At 46.4% G+C, this 20593-nt stretch overlaps 1 protein-coding gene across 1 annotated transcript in view; it reads right to left on the bottom strand.

The window, feature by feature from the left end:
- Positions 1 to 4986: 4986 nt before the first annotated feature.
- The window catches only part of P2RX3 (purinergic receptor P2X, ligand gated ion channel, 3), a 102803-nt gene continuing 87196 nt past the window's right edge, over positions 4987 to 20593 (bottom strand). The window contains exons 9-12 of the mRNA XM_015412087.1: positions 20023 to 20116; positions 18938 to 19003; positions 7415 to 7502; positions 4987 to 5102 (exon numbers count right to left, since the gene is read on the bottom strand). Of these exons, the coding sequence (XP_015267573.1) occupies positions 4987 to 5102; positions 7415 to 7502; positions 18938 to 19003; positions 20023 to 20116 (364 nt within the window). The remainder of the gene's footprint in view (positions 5103 to 7414; positions 7503 to 18937; positions 19004 to 20022; positions 20117 to 20593) is intronic.

Below are 20593 nucleotides of genomic sequence, written 5' to 3'. Positions count from 1 at the left end.
ACATGGATGTGGCCAACAGGTCATATTCAGGATACATAAAGAAAAGAAATCTGCCTGGGGAAATTGTAGTAAGATTCTCGAAGAGGCACGTCAGGGATACTATCCTGAAAGCAGATGCTGCGACACCCCTGAAGGTGGGGGAGAATGCTGTCAGAACACTAAAGGATATTCCATTTGAAGTAAGACAATGCAGAAAGAAATACAAAGAACTTGTGTTTTTCCTCCAAACAAACTCAATTGGATATAAATGGCTGTTTCCAGAAGGAGTAATATTCAAGATCAAGGAGAAGAAGGTCAAGATTGACTCTGTTCTTAAAGCTCAAGAGTTTCTAAAGGAGCAGCTGGGAAGGCCAGAGGACGAAGAAAAAAGAAGAGGACGATAAGTCCAGTGGAGAGCTGGAAACTGGTTCGTCTGGTGAGGACTCTTTGTCTGAGCAGGGGGCATCAGCCCCGAAAAGTTCCTACAAACTGCGGAAGAGAGAGACGAAGAAGTAAAGGCTGAAGGACTCTGAATTGTTCCTTTGAGAACTTTTGTTTCTAGGGGATGATGGGGGGCACTGTTATTGGGCAATTAAATGTAACTGGGGATGGTTAAAAGGGTTAAAAGATTGACACAGTTCATAAGAAGTACAAAGATGAAAAGTCTGAATGAAGTATAAAAAGCTAGTTGGAGATCTCCTCTCTTGGGTTTTTAGTTAGTAGTGGGTTCTTTACTTTCTCCCTTATATGTAGCTTTCCCTTTCCCTTTTTTCTGTTCTAGTTTTTGTAGTGTTTAAAAGATCAATAAAAAATCCCCTCCCGGGGTTTAAAAAGAAAAAAGAAAGAAGAAGAAGTAGGTGCCCCCAGGAAAGTGCTTCCCGGGGAAATGACAGGCAGGCATTTTGACAGGCGCAGGTTGTTGTTAATTCAATTTATGAATCGCCCCATTCCTGTAAAAACAGAGCTCTGAGTGATATACATCAATGACAGAACAATAAAATTGTATAACAATCCAAATATACAGTTTAGCATGTAATTAAAAACCGAAAATCCAAGATATTGTCCGCATAAGTCTTATTCCCATACTGGACTGTGCCGCCACCCTATGGGCCGGGCAGTAGGAGGGAAACAGATGAAACAAGGAGAAAGAGGGAAGGTGCCAGCGATGGCTGGCAGGTTGTTTAATATCAGCTTTATTTAGAACACTCACTCACCTTCCAGATCATGTGGGTCTGAGAGCTTGAAACTTTGTCGACTCACTGTCACCATGCAGTGATTGGTTAATTTTTTAATCGTCTTCAATAAACGTTGTCGGGCTTCCAAAAAGCTGAAGTGTGGAGCAGCGTTGTTAATGGGTGACTCTCTCCCCTTTCCCAGAGCCGAACCGGAGACCAAAAGAGGTGAGCTTTTAAAGAGCCGAGTGCTTTGAGTCCTGCCCAAGTAAATAAGCTGCTCCTTGCCAACTCAAGGCCTGGAGCCCCTGCAGACTTGGCAGGAGAACCAAGAGAGAAGCTCCTGGTTCACACCCCACCCCACCATGGCCTCGAAACCCATCGCCAGATTTTGTGAGGCGGTATCTGGGCCAGTAGCAGATATTGCTGGGTGGCACCCAAGCCCAAAATGCCATGCCAGCTGGGTGAGGGGACGAATATAGATGTTAAACAACATTGGGGAAAGATACCCTGAGGAACCCTGCATAATATGGGGTACCTGGTGGCATCCCCTCCATTGACCCCAACATGATATGCAATAGGGAGTGAGTATTTTAGTCGTTTATGTATCCTGTGAGATGTGCATTTTTGCCTAAATTGTTTTAACCTGTTTACTTTTTATTGCACTTTTGTGCCTATGTAAGCTGCCCTGAGCCCGCGTGCGGGGATGGCGGGGTATAAATGAAATGAAATAAATAAATAAATAAATATTCGCCACCCTCTGTCCCCAACCAAGGAGAAATGAGAAAAATCAATTCAGGCCCATATCGACAAGGCGGTGGGTCAAAAGTTTGTTGAATGCTACTGTACGGTCGAGTAATAACAGCAGCGCTGACCCACGTCGATCCAACTGCCTGCGAAGATTGTCTGTCAGGGTGACCAACACCATCTCCGTCTCATGGCCAGGGTGAAAGCTGGACTGGAATGGATCCAATGCCGATGTGTCATCAAGGAAACTCTGGAGCCGCTCGGCTACTGCTCTCTCAATTACTTTGCCCAGGGATGATATATTCAATACTGGGCGGTAATTGACAGGATCAGAAGGATCCAATGATGGCTTTCTCAAGAACAGTACAACCACAGCCTCTTAAAACCCTCTGAATAGACCCGTTTCCAGGGACAGATTGGTTCAGGAATGTATAGAACAGATCCTGTGCAAGCTAGGGACATCAAAATCGCAAAGGACCTCCCCCAATGCTTCTCTACATGCCCTCCAAGTTCCGCCCCCCATTACTTTGAAATTTGGTAAACATTTAGATTGAGCAGAGACAGTCTATCTGGAAATGTATCCATTCACGAACCACCACAAACTGCTTGAAAGCTCATGGAAAGTTAATGACAGTTGACCTGCCACAAACTTGAGTTTGCAAACCACGAACCAGCCAAATTCATCAGGAACTTTAGTTTGTGTGAGCCAGTTTGTGCCCATCCCTAATAAAGAAAAAGCTCTTTAAATGTTCCTTCTCCCCTTTTTATTTTAATGCAGTGCCCGTTTCTTGGATTAATTAGTTCCTTTCTGTCCACTCACAGTGGCTGTGGGATTCCTGAATTGGAGTTTACAACTCAATTGGTTCCTGTTTTAGGGAAGTGAAGGCTTTTTTCTCCCTTTTTCCGCTAAAGCAATTACTTAATGTTTCTGTTTTATTTTTCATGATGCCCATTTCATAATTTGTTGTTGTTGTTCAGTCACACAGTCGAGTCCGACTCTTCGCGACCCCATGGACCAGCTCCCGCCAGGCCCTCCTGTCTTCCGCTGTCCTCTGAAGTTGGCTCAATTTCATGTTCATTGCGTTGATGACACTGTCCAACCATCTCATCCTTTGCCGTCCCCGTCTTCTTTGACCTTCAATCTTTCCCAGCATCAGGGTCTTCTCCAGTGAGTGCTCCCTTCTCATTTGGTGGCCAAAGTATTTGAGCTTCAGTTTCATTATCTGGCCTTCCAGGGAACAGTCAGGGTTGATTTCTTTGAGGATTGACTGATTTGATCTTCTTGCAGTCCAAGGGACTGCATAATTTCATAATTGCACAATTATAAATCTGATGTGCAGACGACCATCAGTGTCTTATTTTACACTACATACAAGAAACTGTATACAAATAATTCAAGGGGGGAATATATAATTAATTACATGAATGCTGATGCAGGTAGGTGATACATAACTGTAACTTATCTTTGTGAGGTTGCCTGAGCCTACATACATGTTTAAGCCCACAACAACAATTTATGTGCTCAATGATGACAATATTAACATTTGTTAGAGACTGTGTGTATGTGTATTACTGAATCCACATTGTCCTCACGGACTGAAGCACAAATCTTCCAAAAAGAATTTAGATCATAAATTCATGGTGCTGTAATAGCTCGGTGATCATCAAAATGATTGCATGCTATAAACATGATCCATGGACAATTATTTAACGATAGCTTATGGATGGATGCTTCTACTACCTGCAAAGCAGACAGCAGGGGAGGGAGAGAAAACAGCACTTTGCTGCCTGCTTGAGGAGTCTGTCTGATTCCCACAGGTTCTACACATACATTAAGCAGACATGATCAAGAGGCCAGTGCTCTGTCATTCAAAGCAAGGTAAAACCTGTAGCATTGCACTCTGTACAGTGTTCAGCAATACTGTCTGAAAATTGCATAACCAGTTCTGAATCCCACTTCTGAAGCAGCCCACGGAGCACCCCCCCCTTGCAGGCCCAAAATTGTGTCCGTGGACTTAGGACCCCAAGTGGCAAAGTGGACCCGTGAAGCTGCCTCACATTCCCCCCCTTTCCCTTTTGTGTGGCCTCTGGCACTCAGTGCCTGCTGTGGTTTTCAACAGAGGTCTTTCCCCCCCCCTCTTTCGCTCCCCTTCCCAAACGGAGGTTTGCAGTAGGAGGGGGGAATAAAAAGAGATCACTGTGCTCTCCCTAAGACTTGTACCCTTCTCTTCTGAACTTTGTGGTCCAATACATCCCAGTCTTTAAAATAGTTCTATGTTTTGTAGTCCAGTCGCTTATGCATGCTTTTAATTTTTCTTCAGAAACATAATTTCCCTAAGGGCTGCCAATTTGACAGGCCAACGAGGCCTCAAGGGCCCATTCCAAAAAAATCCCCCCCCTCAATGTGACAGCCACAGTGCTGCTGCCAAAAGGTGCCGGTAGAGAAGGAACTCTGCTCACCATATCTGGTGGTGGTGGGGGGACAGAAGATGCATCACACGGATGCATGAAACGACTGAGGCATTTCCTCAAGCATCCTACTGCCATCTGAGGCAAACAGTGGGGGAGAGAAAGCCTCTCCTTTACTTGCTTCAGCTGGTAGCCCAGGACTATCCAGGCAATCAGAGACCTGCTGCGTGGACACGCCACTGTGGGACACTCTTCTAGGCGCACATCTTGTATCGTCCAGATTCTGATCATCCCCTTTCCAGGTCTGTTTCCAGTCCAGACATTTCACCATTTTATTGGGTGTCACGTGTGTCTTTTGTCCTTATTAATACACAAGATGTATTATTTTGTTCTGGAGGGATCCAGACATTTTTTCTTCCAGAGAACATTTTTGTTATTGACATTTTCCTAATGTAGAAGGAGGGAAAATTTTGTCTTCCGTCTTGATGTGATGATGTATTCCTGACAAAATGCAAAACAGGGGTGAAAAACAAAAACCCAACGGCTTCCCTCAACAGGAAGGGGTGATAAGGGTGTCCATGCTGAAGGGCTAGGGTGGATTGGGAGGGGGGCCTTAGGGCCTGCGATAACAGAGCAAAGTAGTGAACGTATCCATGTCCTCTTCAGGGTTCCTTATTTACTAGAGCCCAATTGAGTAGGCCCCCGAATCGGTTGACTGCTTCTCCTCACAACGACCTCCCAACGCCTGGCTGCTCCGGTACACGGGGCTGCTGGAGCTGCCTGGATGCGACGACGCTGTGTCAGTTACCTGGGAAGGGGGGGGGGGAAAAGGACATGGTGCCTTAATTGTGTGTTGGAACCCTATCAACAGCTCTGAGCTATTGTTTGCATATTGCTTAGACCAAAGTGTGTGGCATTACTGGAAGTTGACGCTCCAAGGAATCTTCCTTCCCCAGCATTTTTCCTCCTGTTCCCCTCAATTCATATGCTGAAGTCAAGGATATTCAACATAAACACCAGCTATACAAATATATTGTATTTTTTCAAGTAATTTAATTAAGGATTACCAAAAAAAATATTCTGTGGTTTATTCAAAACCAAATTTTCAGTTCTGTGCAGCATCTGAAATTCTTCGAAGAGGCTGTGTGGCCATAAACAAGGTTATTCTGAATTGTTTCAAGAACTTCCCTATGAGATAAGCCAACATGCTAGACCTAAGCTGCATCTGAAACATGGCCTTGCTTCCCACAGAAGTCTTTACATGCAAATTGCATTCCCTGTGACAACACACAATTTTGAGGGTCTTTGCATTGCAGAATAAACGGAGAACTCTGATTATCTAATGAACAAGCCTGTTCCGCCCCTCTAAATATTTTTCTTTCTTTACCATTTGCAACTTTGCCAAAAGAAACTGCACATTCCCAGTCCTTGGTTAATTCTACTGTTTTGCCTACCTGTTGGAAGTACTTTTAACAGGTAAAGATGAGAAAATATCTGATGTTGGGAATCCAGGGCAAGTGAGACTGGAATTGGCTGAAATCCCGCTTGTGGAGGTACCTTTCTTGTTAGTTCCCTAAAGAACTGGGTTATGTCTTGGTTGTGCATGACTGCAACATTGATATGCCTGAGCCATATTGGTTTAAAAAGTTATTGGTTTAGGAGGAACCATATTTTAGTAAGCAACTTTTTTTGCTGGAAATGTGAGGCTTCTGCTGTGTTCTTTGCCTAACTGCTAGGTTGCTTTGCTACACTGAAGCAGAAAATGTAGAAGGGTAGAGGCAGAAGGTACCAAGACTGAGTTCTACCCCAGAAAAAGGAGACGTCTAGCTTCCCACCTCCTCTGGCCATATCCTTTCTTCCTCCATTTGGTTAAAGCATCTGACTCTCACCTCTTCTAAGTTTGTGGCAACTTACAAGAAATGTTTCAGTTTAAAGGACAGTCCTCTCAGGTATTCTGTCAGCTTGTGCCTATAAAAGCGTGGGGCAGACTGTCCTGGAGATCTCTTTGTTTGACCCTGCAACTGGCAAACCCAACCCTGGCCAATAGGAAGATGGGTCCTCTGCCCAGATCTGGCTACAGTTTGCAATAGGAGGTGTGATGGAAGGAAAAGGGATTCGGGTAAGTGGGGGAGTAAATATTTTAAATAATAAATGTGACTGTGATTATGGGAAGCAGGTTTCAGTGGAACTGGATCAAAGCTGGAATATGGCAAGCAGAAACAGATCCATGGTCAGAAAAAAAACAAGAAGAGTAGATGGAAGTTCAAGGGAAAGATATACAGAGGGTTACTAATAACACCGTCTGCCATGGGGATTGGAGAAGTTGGGTGGAGGGTGGACAGGAACAGGTGTGATTTCTTTCACAGAGAGGAGGCGCATCCTGCATCATAACTAGAGATGTAAAATTTCCGGAAATTTTGAAGCTCGGAAAAAAACCGTTTTTTTTCCCGGTTTTTTTCCGGAAAAAAACGGAAATTTTCGGAAAAATTGAAAAAAATGCTACATTAGCATTTTTTTTGTCTTTTCTAGATTGAAAGTCATTCTGTTACTTTAGGAACATAAAAAATGACTATGGACATTTTTACTTGGCATGAAATTATCACAACTAGCATATTAAAAATATAGTGTACCCAAACAATTATTACAAACAGAATACCCACCCACATGCAAAAACAAAACTGAAACCTTTTTATTTTCTTCTGACAATCGCACCTCCTAAAGGAAGAAATGCATCTTGTTCTTGCATTGGAGAGTTCAGTTTGTAACCTAGGACTTGCTTGTCCTCAGTGCACAGAAATTAGATCAATCTGATACCATTATATATTTTAGAAATGATTTGGAAAATATTTGAACACCTTGTCTTAAAATATTTTATTTATCATGTTAAAATAAAACATTCCATAATCAATTTCTTTTCTTTTCTTTTTTCAATTTTTCCAATTTTTCGGAAAAAAACAAAAAAGCTTCAGGGAAAAAAACGGGGGGAAAACGGTTCTTTTCCGAATTTTTCCGGTTTTTTTCCGGGCCTTCACATCTCTAATCATAACCTACACGTTCCCCTTGCTGTCAGAGGTAGGACAGTTAGTGTCGCTACGTACTGCATGCACACAAAGTTACCTCTTCAAATTTTTTGGCTTTGTACTGGTCTGCTCCCTTGAGAAAGTTGAGGAGGATGATGTCACACAGGACTGTCCCCTGAAGAGAGAAGAGAGCAGCTGAGGGACCCTCTTTCGTCAGATGATGAGAAGCAAAATGGTATACCCGGGGGGGGGGAGGAGAAACAACACTCGGCACAACAGCAGACAGAACACTGGTCAACATTTTCAAATTAATGTTATGATGGTGTCTGCATCTGTGATAAATACTAAGATACTTATATAAATGTATGCAGTTATACAGTGGTATAATTACTATACAGTAGTACAATTATACATCTGCTTTTCTACCTTCGCCTTTAGTCCTGTCCTGCCCTCAACCACAGTGATTGCTGGCCACTTTTAAGATTGCAGGTGGAATATGTCTTCACAATTGAGAATAAAACACATAATGATCTTTATAGCTCCAGCTCAATGAATTTTCTGCAAGACTATAGAAATTCAGAGTTGGAAAACTGGCTTTTGCACATTCAAATACCATTTCCCCCCCCCCCGACTGCATCTTGCAGGCGGTGCACAGCTCCTGTGCTCAGAGCAGCATCCATAATTATCCCCCCTCCATTTCATAATCACGATAATCCTGTGAGGTAGGTTAGGCTGTGAGAGAATAGCTGGCTCAAGCCTACCTAGCAAGCTTAACGGTAGAGAAGAGCCTGGTGTTAGCAGAGAGCCAGTGGTGAAAGGAAGGAGGTAAAGGTGTGGCCCTGAGCAGAGCACCACCAAACATTTCAGTAATGAAGTCTCTCTAGCCCAGTACTCGGTCGTGCCAATGGTAGCCCAGCTTATTGCTTCCAAGAGTGGCTGGTCAGATCTCTCAGTGATGTTACTGCCCTTTTGTTTATTCCCTGGGTGAGGGGAGAGGTTGAGCTGCGGCTGCTGAGTGGTGAAGAAAAATATGATGCAGATACATAGCATTTTCCTTCAAATATTTCATACTCAATCCTAGCACTGAAAGCAGATTCCTGGGCTGCATCCTATCACAAAATCTGGGTACAAGATTTTCTTTTCAGTTTGGGATGAGTTCTTCTTTGTGAGGCTAAATGGGCCTGGTACCCACAAGAGATGAGGGGCAGGATCACATAATTGGGAAATTATAAAAACTAAAGACTCTTGAAATGGCTGTTTTTTAAATCTCTTGCCATTATCACTGAAGTTATAAATCTCTCCTTATATATAACTAGGAATAAGGGCCATTGTGAAAAGGAATACAACAAGCTCTAGAAAGAGGCTCTGGGAGAGTGCCAAGGCCTTGGGCACTCAGCATCAATCTGCTGTGGTGACCTCCTCAAACCCCACCCTCTCCAGGCTCCACCCCAGAAATCCCCAGGAATTTCCCAGCCTGGAGTTGGCAACCCCATCCCCTCCTGAGGTAACCATCAACCTACTGTTATCTGCCCCTCTGACTGCAGCTGACTTCTGCCCTCCCTCCTGGAGATCAGTTGTAATTCTGAGTGACCTCCACGCCTCACCTGGAGAGTGGAAACAATGGTTCCCCAGGAGAAAATGGCTGGTTTGGAAGGTGGAGCCTATGGCATTGTACCTGTCTGAGGTCTGACCCACTCCTCAAACCTCACCCTCTCCAGGTTCCACCCCGCAAATATCCAGGAATTTCCCAACCTGGAGTTGGTAACCCTACCTCCTTTCCAGCCAAGCATCAACCTGCCACTATCTGCTCCTCTGATGTCAGCTTTCCATCTCCTCTCCCCCTCCCGGAGATCAGTTGTAATTCTGAGTGATCTCCAGTCCTCACCTGGATATTGGCAACACTGGTTCCCCAGGAGGGAATGACTGGTTGGGAGAAGAAGAGAAGAGATTTATACCCTGCCCCTCACTCAGAGTCTTAGAGTAGCTTACAAAGTCCTTTCCCTTCCCCTCCCCACAACAGACACCCTGTGCAGTAGGTGGGGCAGAGAGAGCTCTGACAGAAACTATTCTTTCAAGGACAGCTCTGACAGAACTATGGCTTGCCCAAGGTCATCCAGCAGCTGCAAGTGGAGGAGTGGGGAATCAAAGCCAGTTCGACCAGATTAGAGTCTGCACACTTAACCACTACACCAGACTGTCTCTCACTGGAGGGTGGAGTCCACGGCATCGTACCTGTCTGAGGTTCCACCCCTCCTCAAACCTCACCCTCTCCAGCTCCATCCCTCAAATATCCAGAAAGATCCAGGAATTTCCAACCTGGAGTTGGCAACTCGATGTCCTTCCCAGCCAGTCATCAACCTACCTTTATTTCCCCCTCACTCTTCAGCTCCCGTGGGTGTATGTCACTCACCACCTCCATCTTATTGTCACAACAACCCTGTGATGTAGGTAGGTTAGGTTGAGAGAGACAGTGACTGGCCCAAGGCCACCCAGCACACTTGAGTGGCAGAGTGGGGATTTGAACCTGAGTCTCCCAGACCCTAGTCCAACACTAAGACCTGTACCGCACTGACTCTCAAAATGCTGAGAAACCTGTGAACCTCTGCCAGATATTTTTGTTAAAATTAATATCTGGAAGCATCTGGGCCCATTGGACTGAGACGATGACACGCAGGAGACATTGGGAAGGGAGTTTATTCTTCTGTACCATTTCCCCCAGTCTCAAATGCCCCCAATGTGTTCTTTGCAACTAGAAAATTTCCCCTATCCAGGCAAATAGCAGTCCCAAGGGGCCATTTGGGGTTATGAAAATGGTGCAGAAGGTTGGTTTTTTTAACGCTTTAGTCTTGTTCTTAAGTGGCTCCTCCATCCAGCAATTGATGCTTATTACCATTTTTTTAAATGCCGAGATGCTCCACTCACTCACCTCACAGCATCTCATCTAGTTTGGCCTTCAAACAAAGCTGCCTTGGCTTGGCGTTTTTTTAAAAAATGGTTCTCAATCAGTGCCCCCGGGTGTAGGCGGGTGGGCGGGCGAGCAGTGGCAGAGGTGATTGAGGTGCTGGGGAAGGTGAGCAAGGTGCCAGGTGGGGCCGGGCGGGCCACTGCGTTGGCAGCGCCTCTCGGCCTGCCTGGAGCCGTCACCGTTGAGTGGGGCCAGGCCCTGGAGGGCATTCCCACGGGGCGTTGGGGGCAAGTGCCATGTGTCTCTGCCACCGCTGTTCCCCCAAATGCAGGCGGGCGAGCAGCGGCTAAGGCGCTGTGGTGGGTGAGCAAGGGGCCAGGTGCCCAGTGCAGGCCCGGGCCAGGTGAGCCGCTGAGTTGGTGGCACCTCTCACCTGGCTGGAGCGTGCCTGCACCATCACCGTCGAGAGGGGCCCGGCCCTGGAGATCATTCCCGCAGGGTGTTGGGGGCAGACACAGCGTATCTCCGGTGCCGCTGTCCCCCCGGATGTGGGTGGGCGACCAGCAAAAAGTTGTTAGCTATGGGGCTGCTCCCAGTTTGCTGTAGTGGTTAAGTGTGTGGACTCTAATCTGGGAGAACCGGGTTTGATTCCCCACTCCTCCACTTGCACCTGCTGATGTGACCTTGGGTCAGTCACAAGCTCTGGCACAGCTGTTCCTGAAAGAGCAGTTTGTGTCAGAGTTCTCTCAGCCCCACCCACCTCACAGGGTGTCTGTTGTGAGGAGGGGAAGGGAAAGGAGTTTGTAAGCCGCTCTGAGATTCCAAGTGAAGGGCCATGGGGTATAAATCCAATCTCTTCTTCTTCTTCTTCTTCCCTCACCTCTGTCCCTCGACTCCTGCTTGCCCTACTGGGCTGGGGAAGCACCTGTGTCAGGCCTCAGAGAAACCACTCTTTACTCAATATTCCTTAAGCAAGGTTTATTAGTAAGATTTGGACTTCTGTTAAGGTCAACGCCTTTGTCAGGACTAACGAGCATAAGCAAGGGATCAATAATTGGGGAATGGGTTCCACCTCCCAAGCATACATCACACGCACCCCCATGCATTACTATAGGTCATGAAAGAATATGCGACCCAGGTAGCTTAGTCTAAAATCTTCTCTCTCCCAAGGACACAACTTCAGTTGTATCTGGGAATGGTCTGGGGGCTGCTTCCATACACTCATTATCACACTCTCTCCCCCCCAGGAATGTCAGGGAGGAACGATAAAGGCAGGGAGCAAAGCCAGATGTGCAAAGCAGGCAGAGTTACAAAAGCAGAGGTGAGCGTTAATATCCTGGGTGCCAAGAGGGCGGGGGATCCAGGGTATACAGCTGAGTAACATCATCAATACAGGTAAGATTCTGACATCCTGAAGGCGGTGGGGACCTCTCCCCAAACGGTCATCACATTCCTATAATGGCAGCGGCTCCCCTCAGTGATTCTAGCTTGGCCATGACCACTTGTGCATTGGCTTGTAGCATCAGCTGGCAGCCGCAAGGGGGAAAAACACCCAACATCATTTTATTTGTATATTGGTTCAAATTTATAGCCCCCCCACAACGGGCTCGGGGCGGCTCATGAGCTTCCCGAAAAGCCGCCTCCCTCTCCCTCTCCCCCACCCTCAACCTCCAGACTGTACTCAGTGCACTACAGGGAGGAGTGCAGCCAAACCCGGCAGCCACGGAGAGAGGGCGGCCACAAGAACACCCCCTGATGCAAGCCCTTGGGAGCCTATCACATGTTACTTGAAAAGAAAAGTGTCCCCCTATGTCTGAATTTAACATACAAAACGGGATGTGCAGGATCAAGGCGCTAACACTGACTACAGGGCCCATTGTCTGGCAAACACCAATTCACCCCGGCCTAATTGGTGAAATGGCTTTCCGCTCACACAGATCATCCTCATACAGGAGCACTCTCCCAGAGCCTCTTTGTAGAGCTCGTTGTATTTACTTCCACAACGGGCCTTATTCCTAGTATATATATGCTTTTATGTCACTCTTCTCTTCTAAGGAACTCCAGGAAGGTTACATGGCCCACTCCCATTTTATCTTCACAACAACACTGTGACATGGTTAGGCTAAGAAATAGTGGCTGGCACAAATGAGCTGAGTAGAAATTTGAACTCAAGTCTCAAGAGTCCTAATCCAATACTCAAACAGCACTGGTAGTACATAGTTAAGGAGGATATATATATATATATTTGCACTGCGGAAGAACATAGACTGAGAGTGGGACCCTACTAAATCTTTAAGATCTCTCAGCAGTTTTTGAAACCATCAATCATGTTATCCTTCAGGGACACCTCTTGGAATTAGGAACTGGGGGTAAGAGCTTGGAGACTGGTCTGATATTGGCCAGGACCCTTTGGGGTTTTCAAATAGAGGACAAATTACAACCTCTTTCAGAGGTCTTGGAGAGACCTCATCAGACACATATATACGGGTACGTACGTGCAGTTAATATACAACTGACAGACCCAGCAAGTGTTTCAGATAGTGAAGCATTAATGATCTTCAACAGCCAAAAGAGACAGCAACCTAAACTAAAGGTGATGGCTTTCACAACATCCAGGATCCTGTAAACATTGAAGGGATACTAGCTAAAACTATCTATAGAAAAAGGACCAGAAAAGTGCTATTGATGTCTATGTTGTTTTTATTTTTTCATTACTTTTGTATGTTTTTGGAAATGCTTTAAAAGCAGATAAAACATTTCACCAAGAAATGGGGAATGTGTGGTATTCCACTAATGTCACATGCAGCAAGAAGTGCTAGTATGCTTGTCTCAGCACGTATGGATCACAGTAGCAATGGAAGCATTTTATTTGGGAGAAGAAGCATATTTACCTAGGTACAAAGTACAGGACACCTAGTGCTGGCAAAATGCCGTATCTCAGCAACAAAAGTGTATCCTTGAGGGAAGGTGACTTATTGTGCTAAAACCCGAAAAGCCATGTGTATGTGTGCCAGGAAACAAGAAAAGGAAGGAGAATACTGCTTTACAGGTGTTCATGACAAATTTCACCCAACAATTAAAGTTTGTTCTGAGAGGAAGAATTATATTTTGCTCAAAATATGAAGATTTGAGTATTAGGAAAATGAGATATCTCCAAAGTTAAAAGCCCCACCTTGAGGGAAGCCATCTAAATTTTGAACAATAAATGAATATTGTAAAGAGAATAATTAAAATGACAACTAATTCTTGCCTGTTACTTATTAATGATGCCCCATGACCCGTGGCTGATCAGGCCACTGCCCTTTGAGGGAGTGGCTCGGTGTGAATGATGCTGACTTGTGATCAAGGACCATTTATCAAAATATTACATGTTTGTTAAATACAAGCAAATTAGCTTTCAGCTCTGAAAATAAACATGTAACCTTAAAATCATTAAAATGTTGAAAGGAGAAAAGTTTAACAGTCCATTATATCAAAATAATTATAAGATGTTTAAAACTAAACTACTTATGATTCATACAAAGGTAAACGAGGATTCTACTTGATCTGCTTCTTATTGTGAGATTTTACCCGTTGCCAGCAGAATTTTGCTATTTGTCTGGAGAGCTGCTGATTTCCCTCTATCAAAAGTCTCTCTAGATCAGCACTCTCTGCATCAGGTGCTGGTCTATCCAAGAGGGGGGGGGCATAAGCTTATCCCTATAAACCTGATGAAAAGGACAGCGGAAGAACATGTGGGACATCGATTCCACTTCTGCCATGGAACATGGGCACCACCTGTCTTCATACGGTATCTTTCGATATTTTCCCTCTAGAACCTCAGAGGGAATAGGCGCACAACGAGCCAGCGTCAGAGCTCTTCTATAGGGTGGCACATGCAGATACATCAGGTCTTTAGCCATTTTCAATACACATCTGTGGAGTCATTATGGACCAGAAAAGGAGGAGCTCGGTTTAAACCCCCTCGGCACTCTGGATCACAAAACAGCCTGTGTGCTGTTTTGCGCCAATAAATCCTCAGGCGAGAGAGTGGCTCTTTGAGGAAGGCCCCCAGGGACTACAGCACCGGCACTAATGAGGGGGAAAGGAGCAGGGGGCCCACAAGGCGAGCAAGGGGCCTGCCTCTCCCCCTCACACACTGTGTCCTCTTCCCTAGCCTAGGTGGGTGTCGAGGCCATCTGTGTCCCGCTTTGTATACTGCTGCTGCTGCTCTAGTCATTTGGGTGTGAGCACCCCACATTCCAGTAATTCGATGTTCTGACCCAGACCCCTTTGGCCCATCCTGTCATGCCAGGTTTCACCACCTCATCTTGCATTTTAAAGTCTCACAAACATTCACATAGTTTTTAAAATAAGTTTTCCTCCCAAATTTAACCAAATCTTATCAATGTGTGTCGGCTTTTCATAACATCCCTCTTTCTGGTCTTCTTTAAATCTTGACTGTAGTTGCAGCTTTTGAAACCATATTTCAGTATTTTGTGTTTCTAAGACCTCTACTGGATTCAGTTTGTTTTCACTGTCTGATAAGTCATCATAACAGCATCTTCGCTCATTAGAGTAGAGAGAGGGTTTTACTGACGCCTCTCTAGGTGCCCCCACAGCGTCTCCTCTGCTTTCTTCTCTCCTTCCCACTCATCAGCTGGCCTACCTTGATCTGCCCCCCCCCCGCCCATGCCAGTAGGTTTACCTGGCTACTGCAGGAGGGGGCAGGCCCTTCCCAGCTGCTGCTTGGCTGGCCGGTAGGGGAGGAAATGGTGGGAAACTGTAGCAGATGATTTGCTGATGTCACTCTCCATGTGTCAGGAAGTGACGCTAGTTTGTCACTGGGGGATGCCAGGGAGGCTCTAGTACTTGGACGACATTCTATGGTCAAGCCATATAGGGTTTTGCCAAAATGCCAGCGTGTCCCTGGCCTTGTATCGACATCACTTTCAGGCGCACAGGGAGTGACATCAGCACACTGCTGGCAATGTCATTACATCACCAGCAAGCCCTCCCCGCTGCAGCTAGTCCCACGTGACAACCCTGAGTTTTCTCTCCTTCCCTCCCCCTTCCAGCCTCTGCCTGGGAAACCTGCGGCCCAGTGGCCTGATACTGGCTGCCAAGCCTGGCCGACTTTCACAGTGGGAAACCTGCCAGGACTTGTAGGGGTCACCTCATACCCCCGTGTCCCTTTCCAAATATAATTCCCTCTTTCCTTTCTCCTGCAAACCCTAACCCTTACCCTGCTTACTTCTCTCCTTCCCCTCCACCAACCTGGTGGAGGTCTGGGTCGGGTGTCTGTGCATTTTGCATTTTACAGCTCGCCTGTCATTGAGAGAGGAGGTTCCTCTCTCTCTCTCTCTCTCCCTCCCTCCCTCCCTCCCTCTCTCTGAAGTGTTTGGGGCTTGTCCCCTCAGCGATGACAAACGTCCTGGCTTCTCAAATGTCTGTGATTCTGTTTCCTTGCTATGCAAAGGCTACGTGCCTATGGAAGGTGGGGGAGATGACGGTTAGTTCTGGCGGGCAAATATCTGGGGGGGGGTGTGTGTGTGATTGGTCCTGATCTTTAGTGCCCTTACTTGAATTCCCTATATCTGTAATCTTCATGCAGTTATCTTCAGTCCTAATAATAGACTTGTCTAGGATGGTATCTATCAACTGTTTCAATAAAGTTAGCTTTCTACAAACTGGTTGGTGTGGAGAACTGGTTGAACCAGGAACCGGAGAGCACTGCCTCGCGGTGTGCAGAGCTCTGCTGGGCCAGGTGCCATCGTCTGCCTAGCCTTGCATAAGGCTTGACTGGGCCAGGGGCCACTCCCCACCTCGGTTCACTCCATGCAGGGTCTGGGCCAGGTGTTGCCACCAGCTTCACCTTCCATGCTGAGGCTTGGCTGGGCTGACCGCCAGTGTCTGCCTTGCCTCAAGTGGGCTGAGCCAAGCACCAGCACCTCCCCCATCTCACCTCTCATGCAGTGCTCCAGTGGGCTGGGATCTGTCTCCCCTGCCTCAGGTCAGACTACCTGGGTGCTGCCTCTCCTGCTTTGGGTAGGTCAGGCCCAGTTCTTCTGTCAGAGGCTTGGCCAGCCCAGGTGTGGGTGGGAGGCCATCAGCCCACCAGGAGACATCCAGGTGTTTTTAATGGTCAATCTCCTGGCCCTGGCTATGAGTTAAGCTGAGAATGTGTAACTGGCCCAAGTTCACCCAGTGAGTTTCCACAGCAGAGCGGGGATTCAAGGTCCCAGTCTGAAACTCTAACTACTACACCACACTGGCTTTCATGAGGTGGCAACTGTCGAACCTTAGCAAGCAGGCAGATTTAGGTGAATCATGCAAGTTGCGTAGTATCAAGTTGCCTGGTAGTTCCTTTCAGGTATGGCTCCAATGAGTCCTCCCTCAAAGGCCAAAACTGCCCTGGAAAGGGCTTTGTCCCCCCCCCTGCCTTTACTGACAGAAACCAAGTCTGTTGTGGTTGCCTAGCAATAGCCTCTAAGGGCATCCATTCCTTAAAGCTACAGGCCTTTACTGACAGAAACCAAGTCTGTTGTGGTTGCCTAGCAATAGCCTCTAAGGGCATCCATTCCTTAAAGCTACAGGAACTTCTTTTATCATTTGGTGGGTTTTATACGGTATCTTTCGATATTTTCCCTCTAGAACCTCAGAGGGAATAGGCGCACAACTTTTCTGCAAATCTGGGGCATTTTTCAGTTTTGTAGAAAGATCCATCTTATCTGTTCACGGGTTCAGTCTCCGGATTTAAGTGTCCTCAGATTTGCCTGACTTGGAGGGTGCTGCCTAGGGATTCCAGCCTCTAGGTGGGACCTGGGGATCCCCTGGAATTACTGCTCATCTCCAGACTACAGATATTTATTTATTTATTTATTTATTAAGATTTATACCCCGCCCTCCCCACAGAGCAGGCTCAGGGCGGCTTACAAGGGGCAAAGCCCATATAAAACAGATAAAAGCAATAAAACATTCATGACAGTTAATAAATAACTTCCCATGGAGAAAATGGCTGCTTTGGAGGGTGGACTCTATGGCATTGTACCCCACTGAGGTCCCTGTCCTCCCCAGGGTCCACCCCCAAATATCCCGGAGTTTCCCAGCCTGGATCTGGCAACCTTATCCCCCCATCCCCTGACGGTGGCCAGGGGAGAACTGGCAACCCTAGACTGCTCCCAGGCCTAGGGTTGCCAACCTCCAAGTGGGACCTGGAGACTCCCTGAAAAGTACTCGGAAACGTGGAGTGATTTCAGCATAGAGTACTTTATTAGATCAGAACGAAGACAAAGACGCCGGCTCCCAGGCCGGCTTATATGTGTTCAGAAAACCCGCCACCAGTACACCTAAACACACACCCCTACTCCCGATAGGCTATTTACAGTAACCGGGCGACCATTGGTCTCCCGGCTGGGAAGCTGGCCCTTTGATTGGGCTGGCTAGGATCCTTCGGATCCTTTGTCTTTCGACTGAAGCTACTGCTAACTTGGTGCCTGGCCAAGCCGGGCAAGTCCGGGCCTGTCCGGCTGACTGCTTTGCATGTGGAAAGACGGCAGTACATTACACTCCCCCAGAATTACAACTGAATTCTAGACAGCGGAGATCTGTCTCCCTGGAGAAAATGGCTGCTTTGGAGGGTGACATTATACCCAGCTGAGGCTTCTCCCTTCCCCAAACCCAGCCCTCCTCCTTAGAGTCCACCACAAAACCTCTAGGGATTCCCCACCCTGGCACTGGCAACTCTTGTCAGACCTAGCCCCAGGGCTTCCTCCCTGAAAGGCCAAAATATGCCTGAAAAGGACCCTTCCCCCTCCCCCTGCCTTTTATTGACAGAGCCAGTTAGAAGCCTCTCCCCCCCCAAAATGTTCTAATCTCTCACTGTTGATGCCTGGAGTACATTCCTGTGGAGGCCATTTCAAAAGGTATTGGGGGGATTCAATCCTCCCCAAGTTGTGTTTTTTAAAAAACTTTTTGGATTTTTCTGCAGACCCAGGGAGTCCTCTGAGTTTGTAAAAAAAAAAAAAAGCTATCGAGGGAGAGTTGTAGAAATAAGTATCCTCACAGAGAAAGGACTTTGGCTATTAGAATATAGATGTTTGTTTTAAATCAATAGGATGATGTTATATTTAAGCATCCTATAACTAAATTCACATTCAACTAATGCACACATACTAGACTTAGTCAGACTCAGTCCATGGGTGTTTTCTGTGTGGGCAGAAAGAATTTCACTTGCAGAGTATGACTTTTTCACCTCTCCTCCCCACTGTAGCCTCACGTTTCCCTCCCCACCAGGAGTAGCATTTCAGGTGGCATTTTGGGCTATAGTAGGAAAAGGGAGGCTAGAAAATCATGCTCTATGGGCAGAAATCCTTCCACCCACGGAAAACACTCCATGGGATCCACCCCCATTGGTAAATCTTTGAACCTTCACAGTTCTAACAGAGGGGTGTCATCTTGAATTTTCCATATGGAGGAACGCTTGGACTCTTAGTGCAGTCCCTGGTAAAGAATACACCTGATGGACTTTAATGCTAGATTTTCCCCTAGCCAACCCCTTAGTAACCTTGTCAGGACAAGCTGTGCTACATTCTGACAACTAAACAAACTGCCTGAATGCTTGAATGAATGGTAGGTGATTCTCTTCCAAACCATATTGGTTTATGTAGAATAAACAGTGAAAGAAGAAGGTACAACCCAAACCTCGGGTGAATCAAAATACTTACCACCCCAACAGATGTGAAAGCTGCCACAGTATTGATGAGGGTTGGGATGATGTTGAACTTACCAGCCTGAGGGAACAAAGGGCAGAATTAGCATGTATAAAGATTTTCTCTTTGGAGGAACTGAGTCTTGCACAGAAGGGGACAAAGTATTCAAGAAGTAAACCAACTCTCCATCCTTCCCTTATGACATGACTTATCTTGCCATGGCTCCCCACTGAATGGCCATTGCAGCAAATTTAGCAGTCAAGGATCCGTCATTCCTTAACACCAGGATTACAGTAACCGGGATTTGGGGGCCACTTTGCTTCATTCCAAGGAGCTGCGGTGGCTCAAGTGGTTAAGATGCTGAACTGCAGGCTGTGGAAGGTCAGTAGTTCAGCAGTTCGAGACCTGGGTGCCGCATGACGGAGTGAGCTCCCGTCTCTAGTTCCAGCTCCTGCCAACCTAGCAGTTCGAAAGCAAGAAATTGCAAGTAGATAAATAGGTACCACTTCGGTGGGAAGGTAACAGCGTTCCGTGCGCCTTGGTGTTTAGTCATGCCAGCCACATGACCATGGAAACGTCTTCGGACAGCGCTGGCTCTTCGGCTTTGAAACGGAGATGAGCACCGCAACCCTAGAGTCGGATTCGACTGGCTTTCGAGCAAGGGAACCTTTACCTTTACCTTGCTTCATTCCATGACTGTGGATCAGACTGGGAGAATAAGAGTTCTTACTTGCCACAAATGGAATCAGAAAGGACAACCAAGACCGAACTTGTTTCTTTGTACCAGTTTTCCATTAAGAAGGTGTAAAGCATAGAAAACATGCAGACAAGCAGGATTTTTAAATAAATAAATAAATATCCTAATAACTGGCTTAAAATGGCAATAGTTGTGTCAAACAAAGACAAGGGGGTTGAATGATCTTTGAGTATGACAGTTCATACACTCTGGGCTGTAAATGGGATATGGTGGGTTTTGAGGGATGTCATGTGTTGTAGGCCTCATATAGCTACACCCCAGTAATATTTCATTCCCTTCCACCAGATCACATCAGCCTGATCCTTGTATTCTCTTGCTTGCATGACTGCCCTGCCAAACTTACATTCCCATAAACCAGAACATCAAAGCGAATTCCAAATGCCTTCATCAGTGTGCGGTACTCTGTTCCGTTTTCATGCTTGTAATACTTGGCATACCTGGGGGCAAGGGAAGGTATTGTCAGACTCCTGGGCAAGTTACTCTCAGCAACACTCTCTTTGGCAGTGATATGTTTATTGAGTTAAGCAAGTTCCAGGTCTTAACAGTACCATGTCAGATCCAAAGACTTTGGTGGCTACAATCAAAGATATAGATGATTCAAATGTAACCCCTCCTAAAGCCCATTCATACATCACATCCACTCCACCTAGCTCCAGAATCCCTACCCCCCCCCTTCCCCAGGGAAAATATATAATCTCTTTATCTACTAAGCAAGCTGGCACCAGAAGTCTTAAGGACACTCCTCTGGGAATAGAGGAAGGCTTCTTGGGAAGAATTATGCTTCTAAGATAGAGCAGCCACACACTCCACACTCACACAACCCACCTTAAGGAAGGGATCTGGATTTCTGGTTGATCACAAGCTAAACATGAGCCTGCAGTGGGATGTGGCTGTGAAGAAAGCCAATGCAATCT

The sequence above is a fragment of the Gekko japonicus genome, unplaced genomic scaffold (genome assembly GCF_001447785.1).
Source record: "Gekko japonicus isolate JY-2015 unplaced genomic scaffold, Gekko_japonicus_V1.1 scaffold1475, whole genome shotgun sequence".
NCBI classification, from domain to species: Eukaryota; Metazoa; Chordata; class Lepidosauria; order Squamata; family Gekkonidae; genus Gekko; species Gekko japonicus.
Note: the sequence above shows the minus strand (reverse complement) of the source record. Positions and strands in the feature narration are given on the sequence as shown.